Source organism: Lacerta agilis, chromosome 6 (assembly GCF_009819535.1).
Source record: "Lacerta agilis isolate rLacAgi1 chromosome 6, rLacAgi1.pri, whole genome shotgun sequence".
In the NCBI taxonomy this organism is placed as follows: Eukaryota; Metazoa; Chordata; class Lepidosauria; order Squamata; family Lacertidae; genus Lacerta; species Lacerta agilis.
Window position 1 is genome coordinate 19759316 of NC_046317.1, and position 26678 is coordinate 19785993.

At 43.5% G+C, this 26678-nt stretch overlaps 1 protein-coding gene across 4 annotated transcripts in view; it reads left to right on the plus strand.

Annotated features, from left to right (window-relative positions):
- Positions 1–14993, plus strand: part of CDC14A (cell division cycle 14A) — an 89707-nt gene extending 74714 nt beyond the window's left edge. Inside the window, exon 16 of one of the 4 annotated variants that reach the window (XM_033151519.1) lies at positions 14846–14965. In XM_033151519.1, coding sequence (XP_033007410.1) covers positions 14846–14878 — 33 coding nt within the window. In that variant the 3' untranslated portion in view covers positions 14879–14965. Of the gene's footprint in view, positions 1–14845 lie in introns of all 4 variants that reach the window. The other 3 variants (XM_033151517.1, XM_033151514.1, XM_033151516.1) reach the window with 3 other exon arrangements.
- Positions 14994–26678: the final 11685 nt, after the last annotated feature.

Genomic DNA, 26678 nt, shown 5'->3' on the forward strand with positions numbered 1-26678 from the left:
CCAACATCAGGGTCTTTTCCAGGGAGTCTTCTCTTCTCATGAGGTGGCCAAAGCTGCTTGGCTTTCACCCAACGTGGGATTTTTCATTTTACCCCTGCCTGAAAGCAAAAATAGCCTGCAAATTGATTTTTTTAATTTTCACACGAAACAAGGTGTGACATAGAAAGGCAATGAATTCCCGCCTTTGCTTGGACACTCCTCTGCTAAAAATCCAGTTGCGCTAATGTGTGTATTATTTGCTTCCTTCAAAAGGCGGTAAACACATCTTGTTGCTCCCTGCCCATTTTTCTGAGTTCTCTCATGATTGTGCCCTTGTCCCTTCCTTCAGCTCCTTGTGCTCTCTAAATGATCTTGGGTCGTGGAAAAAGTAAAGAACCCCTTCCCTTTACAAAGGAACCAGTTCTAAGTGATCGGAATAGCTTTGAGCCAATGGAGGCTTTTTCTCGACATCCATAAGGAGTGAAGCTAGATGGTGCTGTTCTTCAGGCAGATTCTGCGTCGCAGGTTGGCTGCATTGCAATTGAGTAGTTGTGTGTCTCTGGCATTTTTCTAGAGGTTGCTTTCTCTGTTCTTTTTTTAGAACAGACAAACAAACAGGCACATCTTAACGCCAAAGCCACACAGGCAATACATCCATGACCATTGGCCATGCTGGCTGGGACCGATGGTTGCTGGTGGAAGATTTGCTGCACCAGCTTTACTCTATGAAAGTTTAAAGGGAACCCTGACCACCAGGTCCAGTTGTGTCCGACTCTGGGGTTGCAGCGCTCATCTCGCTCTATAGGCCGAGGGAGCCACCGTTTGTCCGCAGACAGCTTCCGGGTCATGTGGCCAGCATGATAAAGCCGCTTCTGGCGAACCAGAGCAGCGCACGGAAATGGCGTTTACCTTCCCGCTGGAGCCATCCCTATTTATCTACTTGATGTGCTTTTGAACTGCTAGGTGGGCAGGAGCTGGGACCGAGCAACGGGAGCTCCCCCCGTGGCAGGGATTCGAACCGCCGACCTTCTGATCAGCAAGCCCTAGACTCTGTGGTTTAACCCACAGCACCACCTGGGTCCCTATGAAAGTTTAGGCCACAGTAAATCTCTTAGATCGAATTAATTTAAATCAGTGAGACTTAAATTAAGCCACGACTAACTTGTCCTATTGATATTCGCACCGTGCATTCAGTTAACTTGGTCTGGCTTCAACCCTTAGTCTTTAAAGTATCACTAGATCTTATTTACTGTGAGTTATGCTTAGGCACGAGCGAGCTGGTTACTGCCGAGTTGCACAATTTCTTTTTTCTTCCAGAAAATGCAGTTCTGATGTGTCTGCAACTCCTTATAAGGGACACATGCTTGAAACATTAAATGAATTATTTTAAAGACGTTCAAGGAAGAAACATTTTGTTCCCCTCCTGCCTCTTGCAGCCCATTGAAAACTTCCCAGTGTGGTCTACTGGATAATGTGGAACAAGGTACAGTGGGCTGCTGGGTGAAGAAGGAATTGCCCCAAATCAGTCTTCACCCAATCCAATACTAGGTGATTCTCTGCTCCTGCAGAAGCCTCTTGCAGCCCACCCTACATTGCCCAGGAGGGGCCCTTGACCCTTAGGATAGGAGGTACAGTTTGGTAGCACAGGAGAGGAGGGGACAGGGAACTTTCCTTCTGTGAACTGCTTATGGATGAAACATTGGCTGTCACTCCAGCATTGGGGCAAAATAAATACAAACTGAAATAGAAGGCATGGTTGATAATCTTTCTGGCTTTGAGAATTCTGATAGGGTTGCCACACATAGTCAGGATTTGTCTGTTGAAAACGGCATCCGGGTAAAAGTATCAAATAGCGGCTAAAGTGTCCATGGAAATCCGGGCCTATGGCAGGCCATATCAAAATTATTGCTTTTTTGGCTCAACAACTTTGGCCAAAAGAAAAAAGAAAAAAAAGACAGACAGACAGACGAGGAAGAGGACAAGCAGACTGCATACCCGCCAACATTTTGAGTCCCCAAACCAGGATGCATGTCTTCCCATTGGTGCTCCCATGCGAGTCACATGACCTGCATGAGATCACAGATCCCAAAATACATGCTTGGGAGGGCATACTCACACAGTGCCCCAAAACACACATTTTGGGGCGTGGTGTGAGATCATAGCCCTAAAAGTAGCACTGTTTCGGGGCGAAATCTTGGGGGTGAGATCATGGCGCCCCAAATGGCCACCGTGCTCTCGTGGAGGGTGGGGACGTCCCAGTTTTTCTGGGACACTTGCAGGGTATGAACCTGTCTGTCTAGTTTTCTTCAACGATTTCTGACAGGTCTGCACAAATTATGCAGCTCCTCCTCACCAAGCCAAGAACACCTGACCAACCATGGATGGCGGCCCACACCAAGGTATCCTTGGTCACCTTTTTTTTGCTGCCTCTTTTGTGAATTGAAAAACAAACGAAAAACCAGGGATGCTGTCATGTACCTGGAAGGCCATGTTATGTGGATGGTTGTTGGCTGCTTTGGGGCTGGTGGACTCACAAGTTGTGCAGGCCAATCTATATTATTTTCTTCTGTAGTTTTTTGTTGTTGTTGTTGTTTGTTTTTGTATAGCCATTGCTACTACCTGTGAGACCCTAAATCTAAGCTCAGACTTTAGCTTCATTAAACGGCAGAGAGCTGAGCTGAGAGCCAAACTAAAAGAAATGCTAAGGATGTGTATCTCTTTTGCCTTTAAAAGTCTGAGGAAAGTATCTGTGGGAAGATTAGGGTCACGTCTATGGCAATGGAGGAAAACTTTCGTGTTTGCATTGTACGCTGCCCCTTAACAGGGCAAATAGCAGCTCCAGAGGGGTGGTTTTCTTCAGGAAAATGGTTGCCACAAAATTCTCCCAGCATTGTAGTCTCTGTCCTCATCAGGCCTTCCTGCCCCTGCTTTTTACTGAGATTTATACTGGAGATTCAGTCAGTCATCTCCAACATCTCCTGTAGTTTTGAGTAGCCAAAACAAGCGGATTCCTACCTTATTTGGTAATACAACATTGCCCTGGAAATCCCTGCAAAGATTAAAGTAACCAGAACAATGGCTGCACTTAAAAGAACAGGATTTAAAGTAGAAGAGATGGAAATCAGTAGGGATTTTCCCACTCAGAGTGGGGGAGATTAGCTTGCAGGTTCCTGGGATTGAAGCTTAATGAGCTCCCATGGTCCCAGAACTTGTAAATAACGCCAGCAATGTTATCCTGTGGGGGATTTTTCAAACTGAGATCAACAACTCCTACATCTGGGGTCCCAAATATGCCCCTGGGCACCATGGTGCTCTCAGACCATGGCATCTGTTGAGGCCAACTATAGAATCATAGTTGGAAGGGGTCCCAAGGATCATCTATTTCAACCCTCTTCAATGCTAGAATCTAGGCCAAAGCATCCATGACAGGTGGCCATCCTTCTGTCTTGCACCCCACCCCACCCCTTTTTAAATGGCTTTGGTTGTGGAGTTTGTTCGTTGCTTGGTTTTGGCAGGGTGTTGTCTGATTCCACCCACCAACCCTGTGTGTTTTATTTTTATCAGCGTTCTGCCTGGGTTTGGGTGGAGGGGGAAACGTTCTGAACATTGCCATTGTGTCCCTCTTGGTGAAATGGGTATTTTGTGGAGTGCACAACAGTTTCTTAGGTTTTTTCCCCCTTCGTTAAATATGTCCCTGGGTCCGCAGAGGTCGCAGACCCCTGCCTTCATTGAAAGCTAACGTTTCCAGGAAATGGCCACAAACCATGTATGCTCTGAGCTTGAAGAGAATGAAATCTTTTTACAAAGCCCTGTGCCAAAGAAGCCCTAATTTGGCAAGACAGATTAACCTTGTGAACTAAGGATATTTCCGTGTGTGTGTGTGTGTGTGTGTGTGTGTGTGTATTTCTGCTAATCATAGTGAGGGATGTTAAGCAATATGCAGAACGCTGAAGCCCTGACTTCCTGACTCCTGAACATCCTGCTTATTTTCCCCTTTGCTTTCAGCGTAGCCTGAAAACTGTCCCTATGTAACTGAATCTCCTGATGTGGGAGGAAATAAAGCGGCCACACCTTGTCTTGCTCATTCCTTGCCAAGTCCTGTTGGCCAAATCCCTCGCTTACTGTGCAACATGCCTGGAGCCTAGCCCTTGTGCAATGGGCCAGAGAGAGAGAAGGGCATATATACTGCAACCGATTTATCTCCTTTGGCCCCCAAAGGCAAAGAAGTGTCAAAAGATGTAAAGGGATAGCTGCATCCTCCGGCTTCGAATCCAGGCACCCTATCATAGAATCATAGAGTTGGGTCAATTGGTCCAACCTAGGGTTGCCAGATTCAAAAAAGTGAAAATTCGGACACAAAAGTTGTTGAGCTTTATTGGGCAAAGTTGCTGAGCAATTTATTTTATTTTATTTTTTTGCTGGGGGGAGAAAAGTTGTTGAGCTTCTCTTAGTTTTGCCCCAAGTTGTTGAGCTTTCCCCCCACAAATCTAAACAAAAAAATAAAAAATAAATACATTTTTGAGCTTTTTTTTTTTTAATGGGAAATCGCCAAGATCTACACTGCTGACATGAGTTGCCATACATCCAGACATTTCGGCGATTCCTGCCCGGACACTGCTAACGATGGCAGAATCCTGGCAATGTCTGGGAAATACTGGATGTATGGGAACCCTAGTCCAACCCCCTGCAATGCAGGAGTCTCAACTGAAGCATCCATGACAGATGTCCATCCAACCTCTGCTTAAAATCCTCCAATGAAGGAGAGTCCACAACCTCCCATGGGAGACCGTTCCACTGTCAAACAGCTCTCAGCATCATCAAGTTCTTCCTAGTCTGTCCCATCTGCCCCTGGATCTCTTGGCACTTGAGTAGGCAGCACCTCCAACAATACATTCAGGACTTACTTTGCACCCAGCTGAATTTAGGGCAGAAACAGATGCAATATTATAATTATATTATAATTAGTTTCCTAATTATATGTTTTATATTTTTATATAAAAATATTATTTTAATAAAATTTATTGTTATTGGTGGTGATGATTTTGTCGGGCTCCCGACAAAATATTAAAAACACAATAAAACATCAAACATTAAAAACTTCCCTATACAGGGAAATTGCAGCTTCCTCCCAGTTTGCGATATATATGGCCGGTGTTCAGTTCAGCAAATCGCATGCTGGGAGCCCACCATCAGTTCTGACCCTTGCTGGCTCCTAACAATAAAACAATGAACAGGGTGGTGATACGATGACTGCTGCAATCGGCACAAGGTAATATCACCAAGGCAACTATCTGTAAGCAAACGATAAACGTCCATAAAAATGGCAAAAGTAGTTTCTTTCCCAAACCGGTTTTATCTTAAACAATAGCAAACCCAGTAAATAATGAGTTTGCTTGTAATACATCAGTAGTTCAGTGCTCATTTCTACTCCTTCAAAAATAGATTTTATCTTGAACAATTGCAAACGCAGTAATAAAGAATCCACTTGTGATATACCAGTGGTTCAGTGCTCGAGCGTCGTTCCGGTAATCCAACGTTTCGTCACTAAAGATCTTAGCCATCAAACTTTGTAGTAAATAATATACAAGAGAAGACAGTATGTAAAGGACTTTAAGCAGAGGTATATCTGCCCCCATCTGCATGTTTCCATCGGGGGGAGCATAGAAAGAGAATGATGTCATTCAGTTTAAAAAAATTCCTTCCAGTAGCACCTTAGAGACCAATTAAGTTTGTTATTGGTATGAGCTTTTTTGTGCATGCACAAGTGTGCATGCACATGAAAGCTCATACCAATAACAAACTTAGTTGGTCTCTAAAGTGCTACTGGAAGGAATTTTTTTTTATTTTGTTTCGACTACAGCAGACCAACATGGCTACCTACCTGTAACTAGTCCTTCAGTTTGTTAAACCTGAAGGAGGTTGATGACTAAGCTCTTTAGCAACAAAACATCGGATTACTGGAACAACGTCCAAAATTCTTACTGAGTTTCTGCGAGAGAGGGGTGTTCTGGCATGTGGTGTTGTCACTCATCTTCCCCATTCCAGGAGCGAGGAAGACGAGTGGAAGGCCTTGCAGAAAGCCCCTTCTCTTGATGCCCCCTTCTCAAGTTTACAAGAGAGGGACACATCCCAGTTGTGGTGGAAGTGGCGGAGCGAACCGTCGGAATGGGGAGGGATGCAGTGGTGGGGCAGGGGAACCATTCTCATTTTGCCTCAGGTGGCAAAATAAGGTGGGCCACCGCTGGTGGAGGGGGGGTGGGTTGGTGTGGCGTCTCATTGGGAGCACTGCTCTGACCTTTATAACCCTAAACGGCTTTGGCCCTGTATACCTGAAGGAGCATCTCTGAGGGTGGACCTTCTGGCGGTTCCCTCATTGCGAGAAATGAAGTTGCAGGGAACCAGGCAGAGGGCCTGCTCAGCAGTGGCACCCTCCCTGTGGAATGACCTCCCATCAGATGTCAAACAAATAACCAGTTATGCAACTTCTGTAGACATCTGAAGGTAGCCCTGTATCAGGAAGTTTTTAATGTCTGGTGTATCGTGCTCTTTTATATTCTGTTAGAAGCCGCCCAGAGTGACTGAGGCAAACCAGTCAGATGGATAGAATACAACTTCTTCTTCTTCTTCTTCTTCTTCTTCTTCTTCTTCTTCTTCTTCTTCTTCTTCTTCTTCTTCTTCTTCTTCTTCTGTTGTTATTATTAGGAGTCCCCTGATGTCTGGTGTCAGCCCTGACTGTGGCGAAATCCAATCATCCTGGTGTTGTGTGTTTCCTTTATTTCGTTCCTTCTCAGTGCAGAATATCTGGTCTATGCCGAGTTCTTATTTGACCCAAAGAGCAAGCTTCTATTTAAATTGTTGTCAACTAAGCACTTTTTTAAAAAAAAAAGTATGCAGAACTCATATCAGGCTAGGCTCGCCTGCTGTTCTCAAGCACCTTGGATCCTTTCCAAGATACTTCTGTGCAGAAGTTTGAGGAAGAGTTAATATTTAAAAAAACAAACAAACATGATATTTATAAACTATGCATTCTTATGCTATATGGCTCAAGTTGAACCTAGTATGGAGGCTGGAGGCACACAATTCCCTGAGCCTTGGACAAACAAGAGACGCTGCCAGCATTTAGTGTTGAGGGATGCAAATATTTCCTTGTTAAATCTGATACCTATTTCCAGGAAATAACATCGGTGCACACTCTGTCCTCTTCACTTCTTCCACAGTCGCTGCCACTCATAAAACATGTTCCTTTTGCATCTTCCTTAACTGCTCCGGCCTATAATAAAATATGGCTTATTGGCTATTTTCCCAGGTGCGTTAACTTTGGGTTTGTTTTTTTAGGAAGTGCTCGTGCCACATGCAGTAGTGCTGACTTTGGATTCCCGAATTGTGGACTCAGCTATGCAGCTGCAAATATAATGTTTTAAGTGCATTATACAAATGTGGCACTAGATGGCGCTGGTGAACTAATGGCAAATTCCATATATATTTCAAAACTTTTTTTTTAATAAAACCTCCCCCCCCCCAGCCTCTATCTTCAGATCTGAGCCCCTTCTCCTATCCTTCCCTGCTTCCCAGCCTTTAAAATTAGCAACTGCAGCAGTTTCCCCATACCTGATGGAATCTTGTGTGGGTTTGTGGAGGGAGAGTGGAATGACTGCAGGGCAATCATGCCATGGAGCAGAACCAGCGTGGCACCAGCGATTGTTACTGCATGTCAGGGTCAGCCAACCCTGTGCCCTCCCAATGTTGTTGGACTACAACTACCATCTGCCCCAGTCAGCATGGTCAGTTGTCAGGGATGATGGGAGTTGGAGTCAGTAGCTGAGGCCATGGTTGGTCTGTGTTGCTTAGTTGGCTGAGTCACTGCTGTGTAGCATGAGCCGGTGTGGCATAATGGTTTGAGTGTTGGACTGGGACCTGGGAGAGCAGGGTTCGAATCCCCACTCAGCCATGAAATGAAGCTCACTGGGTGACCTTGGGCCAGTCACCATCTCAACCTAACCTTCTGGAGCAGCTTTCCGAATGGGACGGAACTGAGTTCAGTGAGCCTTATTTCTTGGAAAGTGCACATAGGATTGTGGGATAGAGGTGGTGCTTGGCTTAACTCTTCTATCAAAATCAAAGCGCTTGGCTTCTCCTGGATCATGCGCTCAGCATCTAGCTCAGCATCTCAGCTGCCTGACTCTGGGATGCATATTTTCAGAGAGACACCCTTGAGGACCTCTCTGTAAACCTCCCATTTTATGGCTCCTTTTGGGTTCCCCCCCCCCTTTCTTTCTATGAGTGAGCAATCTGGCAATTCATTCAGCTCCTGGGTCGGTTTATCAGCATTTGCCAACACACCAAACGGCTGACTTGATATAAGCAGCAGCACACCAGCATGAGATTGCCCACCCAGATAGCTCAGTCAGTAGAGCGTGAGCAGGACTTAACTTCAGGGTCGTGGGTTCAAGGCCCACGTTGGGCAAAATATTTCTGCATCACAGGAGGGTTGGACTAGATGACTCTTGTGGTCCCTTCCAACCCTACAATTATATGATTTATTATCTATGTTCAGAGGTGCTAGATATTCAGAGCAAGATGACCCCACAAAACCCCAGAGCTCCAGTGTTTCCTGCAGAATTCCTGCTGATGAATGTTTACTCAGCAGGCTGAAAAGAAATGGGAGGAAAATCCCCTTTCTTTTCCCTTTCTTATTGTGTATCTAAAGACAGCAAAACCTAACTGAGGCAAAAGTCCAAGCCATAGCTCCACAGTGGGGGGGGGGGGCTAGCAGCAGAGAGATCAGATCAAAATAAAGGCTGATTGCAGAAAGGCTTCAATAAACATTCAGTGGATTCAAATAAATGGTTCTGCAAAGGAGTTGAAATTTTCTTTCCCCACTTTTAAAGATCAGGTTTACGCCTTAGCATTTCCTCTTTTTTGCTAGGCTAGGGTATTTCCACGGCTTCATAGAGCATTCAAAAAATATCTGTAAGTAAGCAGGAGCTTAAAAAATATTTTGTATTAAGATGGTGTGGCTACCAGCACAAAAGGCTGGGAAATTCCACTGTTCCTGTGTCATGTTGATTTTGGGAGCACTGCCCAGCCCTGGATAGCATGACATCCAAAAAAATAATGCCGTTTAGACAATGTAAAAGAAATAAGCTACTATATGGGGCTAAAAGTATGTTTACTAGGAGTGCCTGAATATTTTCATAGGTACACCTCACATTAAAATCACATTTATATCCCATTAAAATCGCATTTATATCCCATTATTCCTGCAAGGAGCTCTTGGTTCCTCCATCCTCATGTGTATCACTATTAAGCCCTCACTGGAAGAATTAGGTGCATGTTTTAATATGTTTCCCATTGAAATCATTGGAACGTTAAAGGTGCTTAGCTTGGATCGTGTCCATACTGAAAACGAAGCGTTCCATCATAATACAAACATGGCATGTTGTTTTCCAAACAGTTTGGCAAATGTTTTCTACTAACGGTGAAATAAAGAATGTCAACGACGACTGAGCCATAGGGCTTTTGCAAGTTTCACCAATTTATTTTTAGCTCTTTTCAGTTTATGCCATATGTTCAGGAAAGTATGTGCTATGTACAAGGAAAGCCTAATGGTCCTAGGATTTCCTTCCTTGAAGGCAGCTGTACCAGAAAATAAATTATTCTCCTACTGTTAAAGACAATGTTTCCCCCACTAACAGTATGCATACAAACGCATTTTTAAAAGTTAATTATCACATTTTTATTAAGCCCTTCCACTAAAGGATGAGAGGAGAGTACACATATAGACCGTTCCCCAATTTTATCTTTACAAGAGGTGGGTTAGAGAGAGAGTCAGTTAATTGCTTAAAGTCAGCCCAAAAACATATTAACTGACTGAAGGGTTGAGATTGGATCTTCCTAGTCCTGGTCCAGCAAAAGGACACAGGAAGCGGATTCATTCTGAGCCAGATCCACTATATTTTATTTTTAAATTCATATCCTGCCTTTCTTCTTAGACCAGAGCTCATACGTTTTCTTGACCATTATTCCTCGCTGTTAGGTCTAAATTTACAGAGCCAGTTTGGATTCTGTTCTATGTAGTATATAATAAGTGCAGTTCTAAGCATGTTTACTCAGAAGTTTAATCAGACTCAATAGGCCAGCTATATTTATTAGTGTGTTTAGGATTACCGCCAGATTAATATTTGTGTTTTATAATTAGTTATCGGAGAGATTCTCTCTCTCTTTCGTGTATTTATTAAATTCATATCCTCCTTCCACGCATAACACCCTAGGTGGCTAACAGCATCATCTGACATGGTAAAATAAAAGCAAAAGAAATTTTAGAAAACACATTTATTTCCATCCTTTATTTACAAGCTGTCTATGCTGCCCCAAAGCAAAAGTTATTACTTTGCAATGAAGGTTGGTACACAAGATGATAGATAGATAGATAGATAGATGCTCTCAGTGTGGCTGACAGGCAAAAGGAAATGAATCAGATAAATGGCTTAGGACTGCAATACCTCAAGGACTGCCTCTCTCCACATGAGCCAACCCAGATTCTGCACTCATCATTTGAAGTCCTTCTTTGTGTGCCTCCTCCATGCGAGATCCGGAGGGTGGCAACACAAGAACGGGCCTTTTCTGTGGTGGCTCCCTGTTTATGGAATGCTCTTCCCAGGTATGTTCAGCTGGTGCCTTCATTATACAACTTTAGGCGCCAGGCAAAAACGTTCCTCTTCAACCAGATCTTTGGCCGATTAACATCCGAAATCCTTTTGAATGTGTTGGGGGGGGCGAGATTATTAGTTTGCTTTTGTTCTTATTTTTTTTTATGTATTTTGTGTTTCTTTTATTGTATTTTTATGTTGTGAACCACCCTGATATCTGTGGGATGTAAACACAGAGCAGTCAAAACACAACATTGCTAGAGTGGACATGAAGGTAACTCAGTCCTCCAGGCATAACTTCCTGCTACCTGGACTGAGTTAACTTCCTCTGTGACCAGAAGTAGGTGTGGTCTCACCTGGGAACAAGATCCCAAGACCAGTCACCATTTTCTCCTCGTCTATCCAAAGAGCAACAACTATGTTCTCCTGGCTCTCAGCCAAGAGAACAAAGGGAGCTACTTTTCCCTATGGAAGTAGCAACCACAGGTAAATACTTTTTACTGAGCAAGCCTGCCTTCTGAGAAACGCTGTGTAACTCAGGAAGTATGTGAGTAAACTCTTTTATTCATTTAAAATACATTGTGTCGTGTGCAGTCTTTTAAGAGGGATATAGGGGAATTATACCAGGAATATATATATTATTTTAGGCTTTAGCAAGCCTGTGCAAGCACATCTGCTGTGTGTGTTTTAAAAGGGAATGAAACTCTGCTAAGTTTGGAGCTTGCTAACACAAGCTGGGATAGGATATATCTGACAATATATCCTCATCCACGTTCCTAATCATTCCCACAATATCTACAGCTGAAGGGCGGTATACAAATTTAATAAATAATAATAAAGCCATCATCAAATCTACCGGTAAGTCATTTGAGAGAGAGAGAGAGAGAACAGAGTATATAATAACAAAGTTATTAAGCCTACTTTTTCTTTCAAATTCAAACTGTGATAATGTGATATGGTATCAATTCCTCTTTCAAAGGTGCTTAAAAAAAATAATCACCCAAATCCTTGTTTTCAGCTAACATAGATCCCGTCCGCATCTCAGCCTTTGTGACTAATATCTCGCATGACTCAGCCCCATTCTTCAAAGGCTAACTCTTCATGTTGCTGACCAGAGGCTCATGTACATTGAAATGAGTCAACTTCTAAACTTATGCCCGACTCCTTGAATGATTTCCCATTAAGTGGAGGAAGTTGGAGTTGGCCTGATTGCTAACCATAAACGAAAGAGAAAGGATTATGTGAAAGAGAAAGGAATCATTTTCATCTCTTGAGATAATGTAAAAAGTGTTGGTAGGAACGTTTGTGTCATTAGTGAATTACAGTGGTACCTCAGGTTACAGATGCTTCAGGTTACAGATGCTTCAGGTTACAGACTCCGCTAACCCAGAAATAGTACCTTGGGTTAAGAACTTTACCTCAGGATGAGAAGAAACCGCGCAGCGGCGGTGCGGCAGCAGGAGGCCCCATTACCTAAAGTGGTACCTCAGGTTAAGAATAGTTTCAGGTTAAGAACAGACCTCCAGAACAAATTAAGATATTAATCTGAGGTACCACTGTATGTAATTTAACGTTTGCATTTTGTGTAGATATTGTTTCGTGCAGTTATGGAATGAAACTTAAATAAGCTTTCAACAAAATTTAACAAAAAGTAATTCCAGATTCTGTTATTCTCCCTCTCTCATGAATAGCTCGGTTAGAATATGGTGTTGATCACGCTAAGGTTGTAGGTTTGATCCCCATAAGGGACAGCTGCATATTCCTTCATTGCAGGGAGTTTCCCAAACTTAGGTCTCCAGCTGTTTTTGGACTACAACTCCTATTATACCCAGCTAGCAGGATCAGTAATCAGGGATGATGGGAACTTGTAGTACAAAAACAGCTGGAGGCCAAAGTTTGGGAAACCCTGGTTGATCTGCAGGGTCCATTCTGATTCTGTGATTCTCTATTATTCTCACAAAATTAGAACCCAGGGCCAGTCAATAAAGCTGAATGTTAGAAGATCCAGGGGAGAGAGAAAAGGAAGTCCTTCATAGATTTGCATAATTATATGGAGCTTTTGATTTCTTTTTACTTGTAGCTTGCTTTTAGCTTTTCATGATTTTATTGTTTGCTTTTATGTTTTTTATATTATTGTAAACTGCTGTGATATGTTTTATGATGCACTGGTATATATCAATAATAAATAAATTGTTGCCGGGAAGAGGTGTAAACACCCTGAAAGCAGATCAGGACGAATGCTCGTTGCCATATATCTGCCCCCTAAACAAATCAGAATAAATGCTCAATAACAGCTGAGGCGTAGGTCTAACGGTGTAAATTTTGTGCAGGCAAATCCAGACGAATGCTGAATAAAACAGGTTATCCAGAGCGCTGTGTCCCTGCCTGCTGTGATAGGTGTCTTCTGTTCTAGAAAACCCAGGTGCTAATAAATGGTAAATCAACAGTTTAACGAGAAGATCTTAACTAATTTGCTCCTTTCAGTCAATAAGGAGGCATTCAGTACTTCTGATATTTGTACCATAAACATTTAGGAAAATATGACCCCACCCCGTATTAGGCAGCCGCCAGTGATGATCAGAAGTGAATCCAGTCTGTCCTCTATTGTTCAAGATTGGAGAGGTCAGCACAAGAATATTAAAGTGTGACACAGATTTGTTTTTTGTAATGTTGCCAGGCTCTCCGTATTGGAAATACATTCTTTAAAAAAAGAATCATGCATCCTGTAAGATGAAAAGCTGCCCCAGAGAGTACAGCTTGCGACAGCTTCCTTTTGGGAAATTTTAAACTGATAATTTCTTAGTATAAAAGAATAAATAAATAAATGACTGCTCCAAACCCTGGGTGTTGTTAAGGAAGACAGAAACATCATCGCCAAGAGAATAAACTGTGAGGGGTGAAATCTCCATTCCAGATTTCACTTCAGCTGTGTTTAGCGGCTAGCTCCCAACATCAGCCTCCCACCTGCAATTCAGGATTAAAAATATATAACACAGGGTTTTTGAAATAGGGTTTGCAAAGATTTACTGAGCTTGTGTGAGAGAGAATCATTGAAAACAGCAACACTGTGGCAGCACAATCCTGTGCAAATCTATTCAGAAGTAAGTCACATTGACTCAATAGGACTTACTCCCAGGTAAGTGGGAATAGAATTGCAACCTAAGTATTATTCTGGTCTAATATACAGGTACATGCACAGCAATAATGCAAGTAAGGAAAAGGTAAAGGGACCCCTGACCATTAGGCCCCCATCCTCTCTGTAAATAGCTTTTATATAATGTCAAAAGAGAATCCGCCTTTGTGTTGTATCCCCCATCTTCCAAACTTGGCATGTTATTGACAGGGCCAGATTTAGGTTTGATGAGGCCCTAAGCTAAGTGGTCTAAACCACTGAGCCTCTTGGGCTTGTCGATCAGAAGGTCGGCGGTTCGAATCCCCGCGACGGGGTGAGCTCCCGTTGCTTGGTCCCAGCTCTTGCCAACGCCAACCTAGCAGTTCAAAAGCACGTCAAAGTGCAAGTAGATAAATAGGTACCGCTCCGGCAGGAAGGTAGGCAGCGTTTCCGTGCGCTGCTCTGGTTTTGCCAGAAGCGGCTTAGTCATGCTGGCCACATGACCCGGAAAAACTTTTGTGGACAAATGCCCGCTCCCTCGGCCTGTAAAGCGAGATGAGTGCCGCAACCCCAGAGTTGTCTGCGACTGGACTTACTGTCAGGGGTCCTTTACCTTTACCTTTTAAGCTACTAAAGGTAATGGGGCCCTTTATATGTCCAGCTGTCCTTTGTCAACAACAAATTGTCACTGGTTTTTTTTGTGTGTGTGTGTTGAATATATGCTATATGGTAATTTATGGACCTAATAGGTATCTAAAGCCATTTGCACATAACAAAATATGTACATCATAGTTGCCTACACAACACAAAACACTGTTGCTGTATGTAGGTTTTAATTTATTTGTTTTTTTATCTTATATTTTGGAAATGTACATCCAGGTTTTGTTTTCTTTTTAAAAAATTTGGGGCCCGCAAGAGAGTGGGGCCCTAAGCTATAGCTTGTTTAGCTTATACATAAATCTGGCACTGGTTATTGACAGTAGGACATGCAAGTTGGGAGGTGGCAGGACACCTGCAGTTAGTGCATTATTTTGGCCATTGGTCACATTTTATGTTCCTTCTGTGTGCACAGGGCAATGATCACATCTTTTTCTCCCCACCTTAGGATGGTTGGAATGAAGAGTGCCACCCAACTTGAAAAGAATAATGGGACGCTGCCAAAGATTACAAGGTGAGAGACAGCTCAGAAGAGAGGAGAGACTCGAACTGTTGCAGTTAGTGGGGATGGGAACCTGTACGAAAGCAGAAGAAGACTAAATTTCATTAAATTAAATCTGAAAACAAACCTAGCGCATTGAATCGGCTTCCTTTTAAATAACGGAGAGTCAGGCCGCAGTTCCTGAATCTCATCAATTTATCAGTGAGACTTTGAACCCTTTCCCAGAACTTCATTTTTGCAGTGAGCTCGTGGTCATTTGTTTGTGCTCATGATGGTATCTCAGGTGGATATACATTCAACCTTTTCCAACACTGTTTGCAGCTTGGGGGGCAGACATACTGCTTCGTTTCCTATCAGTGCACAGTCCCAAAACTTTGCACTGAGATCCTTTAACTTTTCATACCGCAAATGATCCCGTAATGCAGTAAGGATGGTATGCTGAAGGTCCAGTATAAATCCACCTCTAATTCACTATTATTGCATCAGCGACGTGTTACAGAATACACCCACGAAATAAATGCCAGTCTGGAGGGGCTCTGAGAAGACATAAAGATTACTCTGTAAAAGCATTCATCAGTATAGCACTGCCTTGAACTAGCAGGGGGCACTGGAAGGTGGGCACTGGAGGAGGGTGGGACTGTTCCTTAAAAAAAAAATTATGATTTTCAATTTTATACATTTCAATAATTTTACAATCATTTTAACATTTTGAAACTCAACTTCCTTTACCCTCTTTCTGCGGTCCCTTAAATTTTTTAAATATATTTTCTACATATTCCAAATTAACTTAACTTGCTCATTTATTCGTCTACTTTAAATATATACGCTTATAAAACTGCAGGTTATGGCAGTAATCTTGCCAATGTTCTGTTTACAATTTGTTTGAAAATATTCAATAAAACATTTCCATTCTTTTATTTAAAAAAAAGTTTGTTATCTTGATTTCTTATTTTTCCAGTAAGTTTCGCCATTTCTGCGTATTCCATAAGTTTTTGTATCCATTCTTCTTTTGTCAGGACTTCTTTCCATTTGGGGGGCAAGTGACATTCTTGCCATAGTTGGAGCTCCTCCTGTCCTCTTTCATTTGCATTCCTCTGTCTCAAGAGACAATGGAAGAATGCACCATTAGAAAAATAATAATTATCCAGGGCGCAAGCCTGGGCAGTGTGTTTGGAGGTCCTGGATAGAGGTAGATTTAGGGGAGTGCAAGTGGTTTGGCCGCACTAGGCATCGAGCCAAGAAAGCGCTGCAGGGGCACCCCAACAATGACTTAGAATGGAAAGCGAGAGGCGGAGGGCACCGAATTTTGGCCTTGCCCAGGGCACCACTGAAATTTGGAAGCCCAAAGTCTGCCACTGTCCTGGGCTGCCCAGACAACAAGACCACCCCCCCTCCACCTCTTGGCGTCGGTGATGTGGTCCAAATGAAAGCAGAGCAATACGTTTGTCACCAGCTTGGCTGCAGGAGTTGCCAGAAAGAGGTGTTCAAGGCGCCATCGAACCGTCTTAGGGACTCCACTCCGGATTTGTGTTGTGTTTACTCCTTCGCCTTTTCTTCTCCCAAAGATGTCCCACAAGTTTAGGGTTTCCCTCCCAAAGCCTTTCTTACAAATGAGTATACAGTGGTACCTTGGTTCTCGAACTTAATCCATTCCAGGAATCCGTTCGAGGCGCCGCTTCTGATCGGCTGAAGGAGCTTCCTGCACTCAAGCAGAAGCCGCGTCGGACATTTGGCTTCCGAAAAACATTTGCAAACGGGAGCACTTACTTCCGAGTTTGTGGCGTTTGGGAGCCGATTTGTTCGACAACAAAGCTGTTCGAGAACCAAGGTACCGCTGTAGCAAGGCAGCAGAGATTTAAGGTCTGTGTTTTCCTTCTTCCCGATGAGCTACCTTCCCAGGTTCGCAAGCCCCATCTGGCCCTCTCTTCCCTCTACAGCACATGCAGAATGAAACCACCTTCTTCACCGTTGGACTCATTTTGGGTCTCATCCACTCAATCTGCCAGAGCCTGTCTTGCAGTAATACCCTGCTTTGTACCTATATTAAAACTGCTGGTGCTTGGAGCTTCATTTGCATCTGTCACACAGGGCCAGAGGTTTCTAACCTTTTCGCTCCAGGATAGATATTTATAGATTGTGGCTAAGGAGATAGGTATTTGGCTTCTAACTTCAGAGGTGGGAGCACATTGGAGCCAAAGTAAACAGGAATGTGTACACAGCCTAAGACAGCTCTTGTCTCCTTGTTTTCCTAATATATTCATTGCAAACAGTGAATCACCCTGTGCATTTTTTTAAAATCTTCATTGTTAATCTGTTTAATTGCCTTCCCATTGGGAAATATGCAGCTGTGAGTCATTTCAGTTTTCTTGTTATGGTGGCGGCCAAACCTTTTATCTTTTGTTAGATTGCTGGTTAATAGTTCAGAAATAACTTTCATCAAGTCCCACCCAAGCCACCCATTCCAAGCACAGTTCTGTCCCTTTAACAGTTATGGTAACTTTATCCTGGCAACTTGTAGTTTAGACACTTCCGTTTCCCAGCATCCTTAACAAATGACCGTTCCCAGGATTATCTCTTGATTGATTTGGGAAGAGAGCTGCCCACTCTCACAGAGGAAGAAGCACCAGCATTCTGTGTTGCAGATATTAATACTGCGCAGTTTGAAGCGACTGGAAGCATAAGAACTGACTCCTTTTGGAAGAAAATTGTTGTCCAGGCCCATAAAAGTACTATTCAAACTTTTACTTGCAGAACTCTTCAAAAACAGAACATAAGCATCAAAATTACATCCAAAAATATCCATACGATGTCTTGTGCTGTGCAGCACAAGCTCAGCATCTTAGAAAGTATTAAATAATCCAAACAGACAAATGAGCAAAGGTTTCTCTCTCTTTAATAGCATCCATTTCCCGCGAGAGCTTCATTTACATCAGGGTTTCCCAAACTTGGATCTCCAACTGCTTTTTTTGTACTACAATTCCCACCCTCCCTGACCACCAGTGCTGCTAGCTAGGGAAGATGGGAGTTGTAGTCCAAAAACAGCATTGCTTTTGTTTATTGGTGAACACAGTGAAGCATTCTTCTCACTCATAATCTGTTGTGGTACAGTCAATAAAGTTAGTACCTGCATGATGGTTCCTGCAAAATCAAGAATATTGTTTCCATCCATGTTTGGCTACAACTGGACACCATTTTGAATCAAAATGGTGGACTGAACCTTTAAAAACTGCACTGATTTATTTTGTTTCCTAGAATTCCCAAGAAGCACTGGGTGTAGAGTAGAGTAGAGTAGCATAGCCAGTGCTTTTTTCTTGAGGAATGCAGAGGTACGCATCCTCCTAAACATTTTGTGAATCCAAATTTGGCCTCATTGAGGGGCAGTATTTCAATATAAGTAGGAAAATGAGAGTACCCTTAAACTTTTTTTTAGGAAAAAAAGCACTGAGTATAGTATAGTATAGTATAGTATAGTATAGTATAGTATAGTATAGTATACCAATATCTATAGCTATCTTCAAGTTTTAAGAAGAGATAAGAAGTTGTACTCTCAACTTTTCCTGGAGCAGAGAATGGTTTGGGGGGTCTGTACACCAGAATACGCTTAGTCTCTTACAGGCAATTTATATACCTATGTGCCACAAAATATTGGGCCTTCATTGGAAGTGACATAGAGAGTCTTGTTGGTGGTGCTTAAAGTGCACTTCCTGTTTCACATGGCAATTCATCGGTTGATGTTGCGGTTCTGAAGTGATGAATACGCACACACAAACACCCTAAGAAGACATATGTGGGTATTGTTGTTTGCTTGGACTGGGAAAAGGATGGCTATGGAAGTTCCAGGAGTGTGGATGACCCTTTTTCTCCTGCCCCCAAAATGCCCCCAAGGAGTTGGAAGGTGGCTAGCTTAAAGAAAGTCCCTAAAACTACCTTGGACTTTATGGAAGAGAAAGACATGCATAGCTTAAAATAACAGAGAAAACCCAATCTTCAAGACCATCGCTTTCCTCCTGAAATGGCACCAGGTGCTCAGGCAGGATACTGGATCATAAGCCAAGTCAGCGCACCAATGTTCTTTTCAACTGCCCTTGGAGGAAATCTGCAGGGACAACAGGAGGACGAGGGCTTCCTTCGAGGGATATTTACCTTTGCCATGGCAGCACATGGGTCAAAATAATGGTCAGCATGAAAATGCAAAACAAAGAAGTCAAACGAAGCAAGGAGGGTCAGTGATCTGATGGTAAGAGGAAAAATAACAATGGAAATCTTGTGGATGTCAGTAATTTGGTTGGTAATTTATAGATGCAGCATCTCCTCTTGTCTGTTTTGCTTGGACATCCTGCCTCTGTCTATGTGTGCCCTGTGTGATAATTAGATTCTGAAAGCAACTCCGGTGAGAAGAATGCACGACATGATGCAGAATTTGGGAAAACAAAATGCCCCCCACAAATGTTTAGAAGTGATGGTGGGTGATGTTGAAATATGAAGTGAAATCTCCCATCTGATATATGCCTAAGGATTGGTCTATATAAGATAGCGTGGCTAAGAATCCTTAAATATTGTTGCACACCACCCCAATCTCTCCACAGCAGTATGAGATCCAGGCGCTTGCCCTTTGGGAATGAGGCAAAGCAGAGACTGTGGTGTCTTTAGGATATATGGTTTATTTACGCATATATGCAACCTGAGCCTATGGTGTGGAGGGGTTCATGGCAATACGCTCCAGTAAGGTCTCTTGCTTCTCCCATAGGCAAAGCACGATTGGATTCAAAACAGAAATCAGCCATGCTCTCTGATTTCTTTCTGCAGCCCGTTGCAGTTTTTGCCAGCACATCGCTACCAGCTGCTATCCTAAAAACTATTGTCTTTTATCTCCTGCTTCACTAGAGTACGTAGGAGCTCACACCCCTCTGCTCTCCAGGGCAAACTGCTTTGTTCTTTGCCCATCTCCCTGCCCGTGTTAGGTCAATAACTCAGCCACCACCACTTTCTCCATGCATAATTTTACATGCTTCCATCGTGTCTCCTCTTGCTCGCATTTTCTCCAAACTCAAAGGCCCCAAATGCTGCATTCGTGGGGAGAATGAAAGCCAGCCCAAACACAGCAGAGGACAGGAAAAGGATGTTTATGCTGGCATTAACCCACCTCCCATGTGGTGGAAGCCTATGGCTACATTTCCTTACAAATTCCCATCATTTGGCGAGCAGCTAGCTAGTAATAACATGATGTTTTGTCTTACTTACATGATATGAAATATTTGATCCCCTGGATAATCCAAGCATCAGCTTTGACGTTTGCAAATCACACACACACACACACACCCATCTTCGTAGGGCTGCGGACTTTGCTGTTCCAACTCATTAATGCTAAGAATGCTTCATTTGCAAGGGAAATTTATTTAGCCCTTTGAAAATCCTCCATTCCTCAGCAAACAGTAAGGGCCCAAGTTCCTACCTGGCAGGAATATCTAAGAACTTGTAAATAATGTGGTAATAATAATAATAATAATAATAATAAGAAGAAGAAGAAGAAGAAGAAGAAGAAGAAGAAGAAGAAGAAGTGATGATTTGATGGTCCAGCTAAATTCTGTGAAATGGAGGCTATGGTTTTTGAGCAAGCAGCCAGAAAGAAAACCATCTTACAATTTTAGACCCAAGAGCCGAGGTTTTAATTTAAATCATTTTGTCAAGAACACAGTGCCTCTGCAGTTGGGCCTGTTCCATCGAAAATACCTGCCACAGAGATTTTAAAGAACATTTCTTTGTGTGACTGTTTGTTTAAATATTTATAAATGGCACTTTCATAGAAAATATCACCAGGTGGTGTACAGCATGAAAACACACAACACTGAAAGAATATCAAGAAAAACATCAGTAGCGTGCCAGTAAACCGGTTGATGAAAACGTTGTAATTCGAAGCCGTAGCTACAGTTTTTAAAAGACACCTAAGACAAAACAGAGGGTGTGGGTGGCGCTGTGGGTTAAACCACAGAGCCTAGAGCTTGCTGATCAGAAGGTCAGCGGTTCGAATCCCCACGACGGGGTGAGCTCCCGTTGCTCAGTCCCAGCTCCTGCCCACGTAGCAGTTCAAAAGCACATCAAAGTGCAAGTAGATAAATAGGTACCGGTCTGGTGGGAAGGTAAACGGCGTTTCCGTGTGCTGCTCTGGTTCACCAGAAGCAGCTTAGTCATGCTGGCCACATGACCCGGAAGCTGTACACTGGCTCCCTCGGCCAGTAACGCGAGATGAGCGCCTCAACCCCAGAGTCGGACACGACTGGACCTAATGGTCAGGGGTCCCTTTACCTTTTAAGAGAAAGCAGGGGTGTCTCCCAGAAGACTCCCATTGGCAAGGCGTTCCAGAGGACACATTAAAACAAATGTGTTGTTGTTGTTAAACTGTAGCTGCTCTTAAAATGTTTAACTATTTTAGAAGGCTTTTCAGGGGTGTTTTAAGTATGGGTGTGGTTGGTGCCTTCGGCTCCTTTGGAAGAAAGAGGATATACATTCAATACATAACAGCAACAACAACAACAACTGGTCCCTGGCGAAGGCCAGCCAAAACTCAGGGGCACAGAGGACCACCCAAACTGTCCCATCGGAAGAACTCAATGATCAAGATGGACAATGTTTGATTGGAAGTGAATATTTATCCCTACAAGGGCAGTGTGGTGTAATGGTTAGAGTGCTGCACCTTGGAGACCAAGGTTCAAATCCCCACTCGGCTGGGTGACCTTGGGCCAGTCACTCTCTCTCAGCCTAGCCCACCTCACAGGGTCGTTGTGAGAATAAAAATGGAGGGGGCAAGAAGGGAATATGCCACCCCGAGCTCTCTGCAAAAAAGGTGGGAAATAAATGCCATAATAAATGAATAAAAGCAAAATTCCCAAGTGCCTCTGTATAGAATTGCAGACTTGGAAACTCAATAATCTCTGTCGGTAGACTCTCCCACTGTCCAACAGTTCTTCTTACAGGTGCTTTTATCTGGAAAGTGTATTTTTAGGATAGGTTCCCTTTAGTGTGCATAGCAAAAGAGACAGAAATGTGTTCAAGTATGAGCAGCTCGTAGCCTGATAATACACAGCCACATTTTGCAGACAAGCCAAGTGAATGGCGACATGAGCTGCTGAGATTGAGTTTCCCTTTCAAGAGGCTTGTTTGGCTCGGCATCAAAGACGGCAGTCCTTGTATTCAGATATACATATTTGAAGAAAAATGTTTTGCATGGCTGTGTCACCCTCTATCAGAGCGCAGAGTGAGTGCTCTTTGGAGATAAAGAACCAAGTTTTCTTTTTAAAATAATGTGATGTGCGTGTGAAATCCTGGCATACGCTATCTGGCTGGGTGCTGAATGATTCTGAAGAATATTTCAATTGAGCGAAGTGACTCATTTGATCCCTTACCTATGAAAATTTCTCAATGTATCAATGTGCTCTTAAGACCCTGGTTTTCAGCCAAATTGTACTTTGAGCAACATAAGAAGAGGGTTTTTGTTTTATACAAATCAGATACACATCTAAGCTAGTGGTTAATTTCAGGCTGCTCCAGGCTGGTGTGTTTCTGCAAGTGTATTCTGCAACATGTCACTGATGCAATTATAGTGAGTCTAGTGATACATTTATGGAAGTCAAAGGGCTGATCTGGAACAGAAGAAATGGAGGTGAAGGCATCCAAACCAATTTAATCTTTTCCTTTCAAAGACGTCTTTTGCTTGAAACGACCTTTCTGCTAGCCAAGTTTATTTGAAAACAGGATGCGGACAGAAGGTCTCATTTTAGACAGAGCATTGTTAACTAGATTCATGCCCATTTTCACATTTTAAATTTGGGATTTCCACAACGTGCTTTTGGTGCCAACAACAACAAACGGGCATTTCATTTCATTTCTTTTTTTCTGGTTGTCATTTTTCTTGTTACAGCTCACTAGATTCATAGATAATGTTTCGTTTCATCCAAAGAAGAACCCCTGTTTCAAGGAAAGGTGAAAATCAGGACACGGCTGGGCTCCTCGATGGAGGACCTCTCTCACTCGGGCCTTTCCCAGCACCACCATCTCACCAATGGGCACCTTTGCCTCTTCACACACACCCCACACACACACGAGGGCCACAGTGTCAGGCGTGGAGAGTCCTCCCCTCCCTTCGGTAACTTCACAGATAAGGATTAATGAGTGGTTGAAAGATTTATAGTCCCTTTATTACAGCATCATGTTGCAAGCACAAATATGCAGCTCTCCGCAAGGAGGGCAGTTGGCTACTCTAAACCCTCCTTCCGACTTCCGCAGCATTTTGGGCGACAGCGGGAAGTCCCTCCCTCCCTCTGACTCCTTTGCTCTCTGATACGTTTGGACCTCTGAGTCCATGGTGAGGGGGTCTCCCCCCCCCACGCTCTCAAGTGATGTATCAACTAGCTGCCCCCTCCCTTCTCCTCCCTTCTGGTTCTGTTGTCATTATCTCGTAACTGGGTAACTCCTCCCTAAGCTGTCAGCTCCTGTCTTTCTCTCTGCTTCTGAACACGCTGTGGACAAGAGGGACGACTCTTCCCCCTTCAGCTCTCCATCGGAGAGAAGCTGGTCTGCCATAGAAAGCATTCCCCAGTCCTCGTCCTCAGACCATTCCCTGACATGCAGCAACTCCCACCCCCACAGTTTCTTTCGTTTCAAGCTGGGAGAGGGGGACTCAGGAGGAACCCGGCCTGAGCTTATGACATACTTCCGGAAGCCAGTGTCACTCAGGCCACGTGACATGGAGGAGGAGGAGGAGGGCGTGTGCAGGTGCGAGGCAAGAGTGTGGCACCCAAAAAAAAACCCATGTCATTTGGTCCTGCGCTCTCACACAAGCAAAAAGCAAGACATTCTGGGATCCAACCAATCAGAAGCTGGGATGGCTTCTGTAATTCTGGGGTATCCCAGTCAAATTGGGATGGTATGTGGGTATGCTCACCCTAATGGTCCATTATCCACTGGGAAGAGGTCAGCTGTATTTTGGTAAATCTACCAGTCTTTCTGTCTTTCTTGCCTTCTTGTTTCCACCTCCTTTACATTCCATTCCAATCTACATAGGAGACAGGAATTTCCCTTTATTTGTGAGAGTGAGGAGGATTTATTAGAAGTTCCAAGACAGTTGCTCAATGCGTTGGAAAAGAGGACATTTCACATTTTCCACCCAAAGGGCTGGTGGAAAGTTTGGGTTCAGTTTCAGCCGTTCCATGAAATGGGGCAAAATTCAGAGGGTGGCCAACTTTTTGGCCAGTCTCTATACCTTCGCCATTAAGAGCAGATTCCTCTTCAGACATTAGCAGGTGATTGTGGTTATTCCCAAACTGCAAAACTTTTCCCACCTGCTGATTTGTAGATCAAGCTTGGGTTAATGAGCAGACCAATGTGTTGCTTTCCTGGTCAGCTCACCTACAAACTAGGGATGAATATTGGGAATAAGGGTACGGAGAGAAAATGCAGAGCAAAGTTAAATGATTCAGATTTCTGCTCTGTCTAACGAGGTGGAAAATGCTCATTTAGTTTCGGTTTCCTTCAGACAGCTTCATTTCCTGGTTCCATTCTGTTTCTGAATTTTTTCAAGTCACCCCATTGTTTCCACTGGGAGGGCCATCCAAGTCTAGATTAAAGTAATTTTATTTTAAAGTCACTTCTTGGAATTAGGAGCAACAACAATAACAAAACCCCTTTCTATTATTTGGCTACCGCAACCCCTACTAGGCCACTGGAGGATAGAGAAATAAAATCACAGATTACAGTACTTTGGTAAAAGAGTGAAAGAGCTTTAGTTACCAGCTTTTCTAAGGTAATTAAAGTCAATGTCTTGTGTTTCTACCCTTTATGATATCTCTCGTCTATCTCTTTAAAATATAACCTGTGGCCAATTTCTACTGTGTATTAGGTGTATTATGGACTGGGGGTGGGGTGCGGGGTACTGAGGAATGACAGTTTTGGTGTGGCATTTTCTATATTTATCCATTACAATTCTATTCCATCCTTTACATCACAAACTCAGGTCAGCAAACATAACCCATTATTCTGCCTCATTGTGTGGGCTGAGAGATAGTACTTAACCCAGGTGGGTTAGCGGGAACATCTAGAATATTGCAGGGGACTTTCAAACTAGTGTGCAACGGTGTTCTCTATTACCGTCCCTTCAATGTGCATTTCCACAGACCTTTTATCCATTTATTTTGATTCCCTAGTCTTTTGAAAGAGCAGAAGAAACCAGGGTAATGATCCACTGATATACAGAAAATATATACTGCATGTCTGTATACGAAGGCATCTAAGTCACTGTACAGATTCCAAGAGGGGGAAACTGAGATCTGTGCACACATGTGCGCAGGAAATGCTTGAGAGGAACCACTTTGGCACAAAACAGATTATAACCATTCCAGTGTCACCCTGACAAATAGTGTGGAACAGGGATGGGATCTGTACAAGTAAAGTCAAAGGTAAAGGACCCCTGGATGGTTAAGTCCAGTCAAAGGTGACTATGGGGTTGCGGTGCTCATCTCGCTTTCAGGCCGCGGGACCCGGTGTTTGTCCGCAGACAGCTTTCTGGGTCATGTGGCCAGCATGACTGTGATGGAAACTAGAGCGCATGGGAACGCCGTTTACCTTCCCACTGCAGCAGTACCTATTTATCTACTCGTGCTGGTTTCCTTTCGAACAGCTAAATTGGCAGGAGCTGGGACAAAGAGACAGGAGCTCACTCAGTCATGCAGATTCGAACTGCCAACCTTACGATTGGTGAGCTCAAGAGGCTCAGTGGTGTACAGAACCCCAAAACATGCCTGCATCTAGCACAAAAAGAGAGGCTAAAGACGGATAAGTGTTGAGGATGCAGAGAGAAAACACCCACGAGGCCAGTGTGCTTCATGGCTAAATAGGGATTCAAACCCTGGTCTAATCCAGCCCGCTAGCCTTTGTACCACATTGGCTCCTTTCTCAAATGCTTCAGTGGTGAACAAAGTCCCGGAGCGAAACGGCTTGTCCAATTCCCTTCCAAATGCATGACACGTTGATAGTGCTTAGCAATTATACAGAGCTTCTGTCACGCTCAAAGTGCATTGCATGCATCTCTAGCTGCAACAAACCAGAAAACAAAAGGATCTGCCTTGTTTTCATGCTGCCGGGGTTTGCAAAATAATAGCTTTTTTTCCACATAGGCAAAACTGTCACCAGGGGGTGGCCTATCCTGTTTTGCCACCTGAGGCAAATCAGGAAGGTGCTGTCCGCCCCTGCCGAACCCTCACTTACCAGGGTGGTGAGCCTGCGGCTTCTCGGTTCCAGCACGATCTCACAAGGGCTCCTGCAAGATCTCGCTCGAACCTGGAAGCCACCACAACCACTTCTCCCCACTCCTGCAGTGACAACAGGATCGGTGGTTTGCCTGTAGAGGCACCTTTTGGATTCTGCCACCTGAGCCAGTTGCCTCAGTCTGCCTCATGGAGGGGCTGGCCCTGCTATCACCTGTTCATACGAGGGTAGGGAACTAGGCAAGCTAATGGACTATGCAGAACTGGCAAAATTAAGATAATCTAATGAGTGTTTTATGAAAGAACATATGCCTTTTTCGTACTACTTAAAGAACTATAATAGTATGATGAACTCGCAAGCAGGATTTGAGCTATGAGCAACAGAAGTAATTAGACTACAGCATTGTGGGTTATGATTTAATAGAAGGGAGAAACAACAACTCCATGGAAAATGAGATGAGAAGTCGATGAAAATAAGAGAAAAAACATAATTGTGTATTGGATTGTATATGTTAAAAATGTTG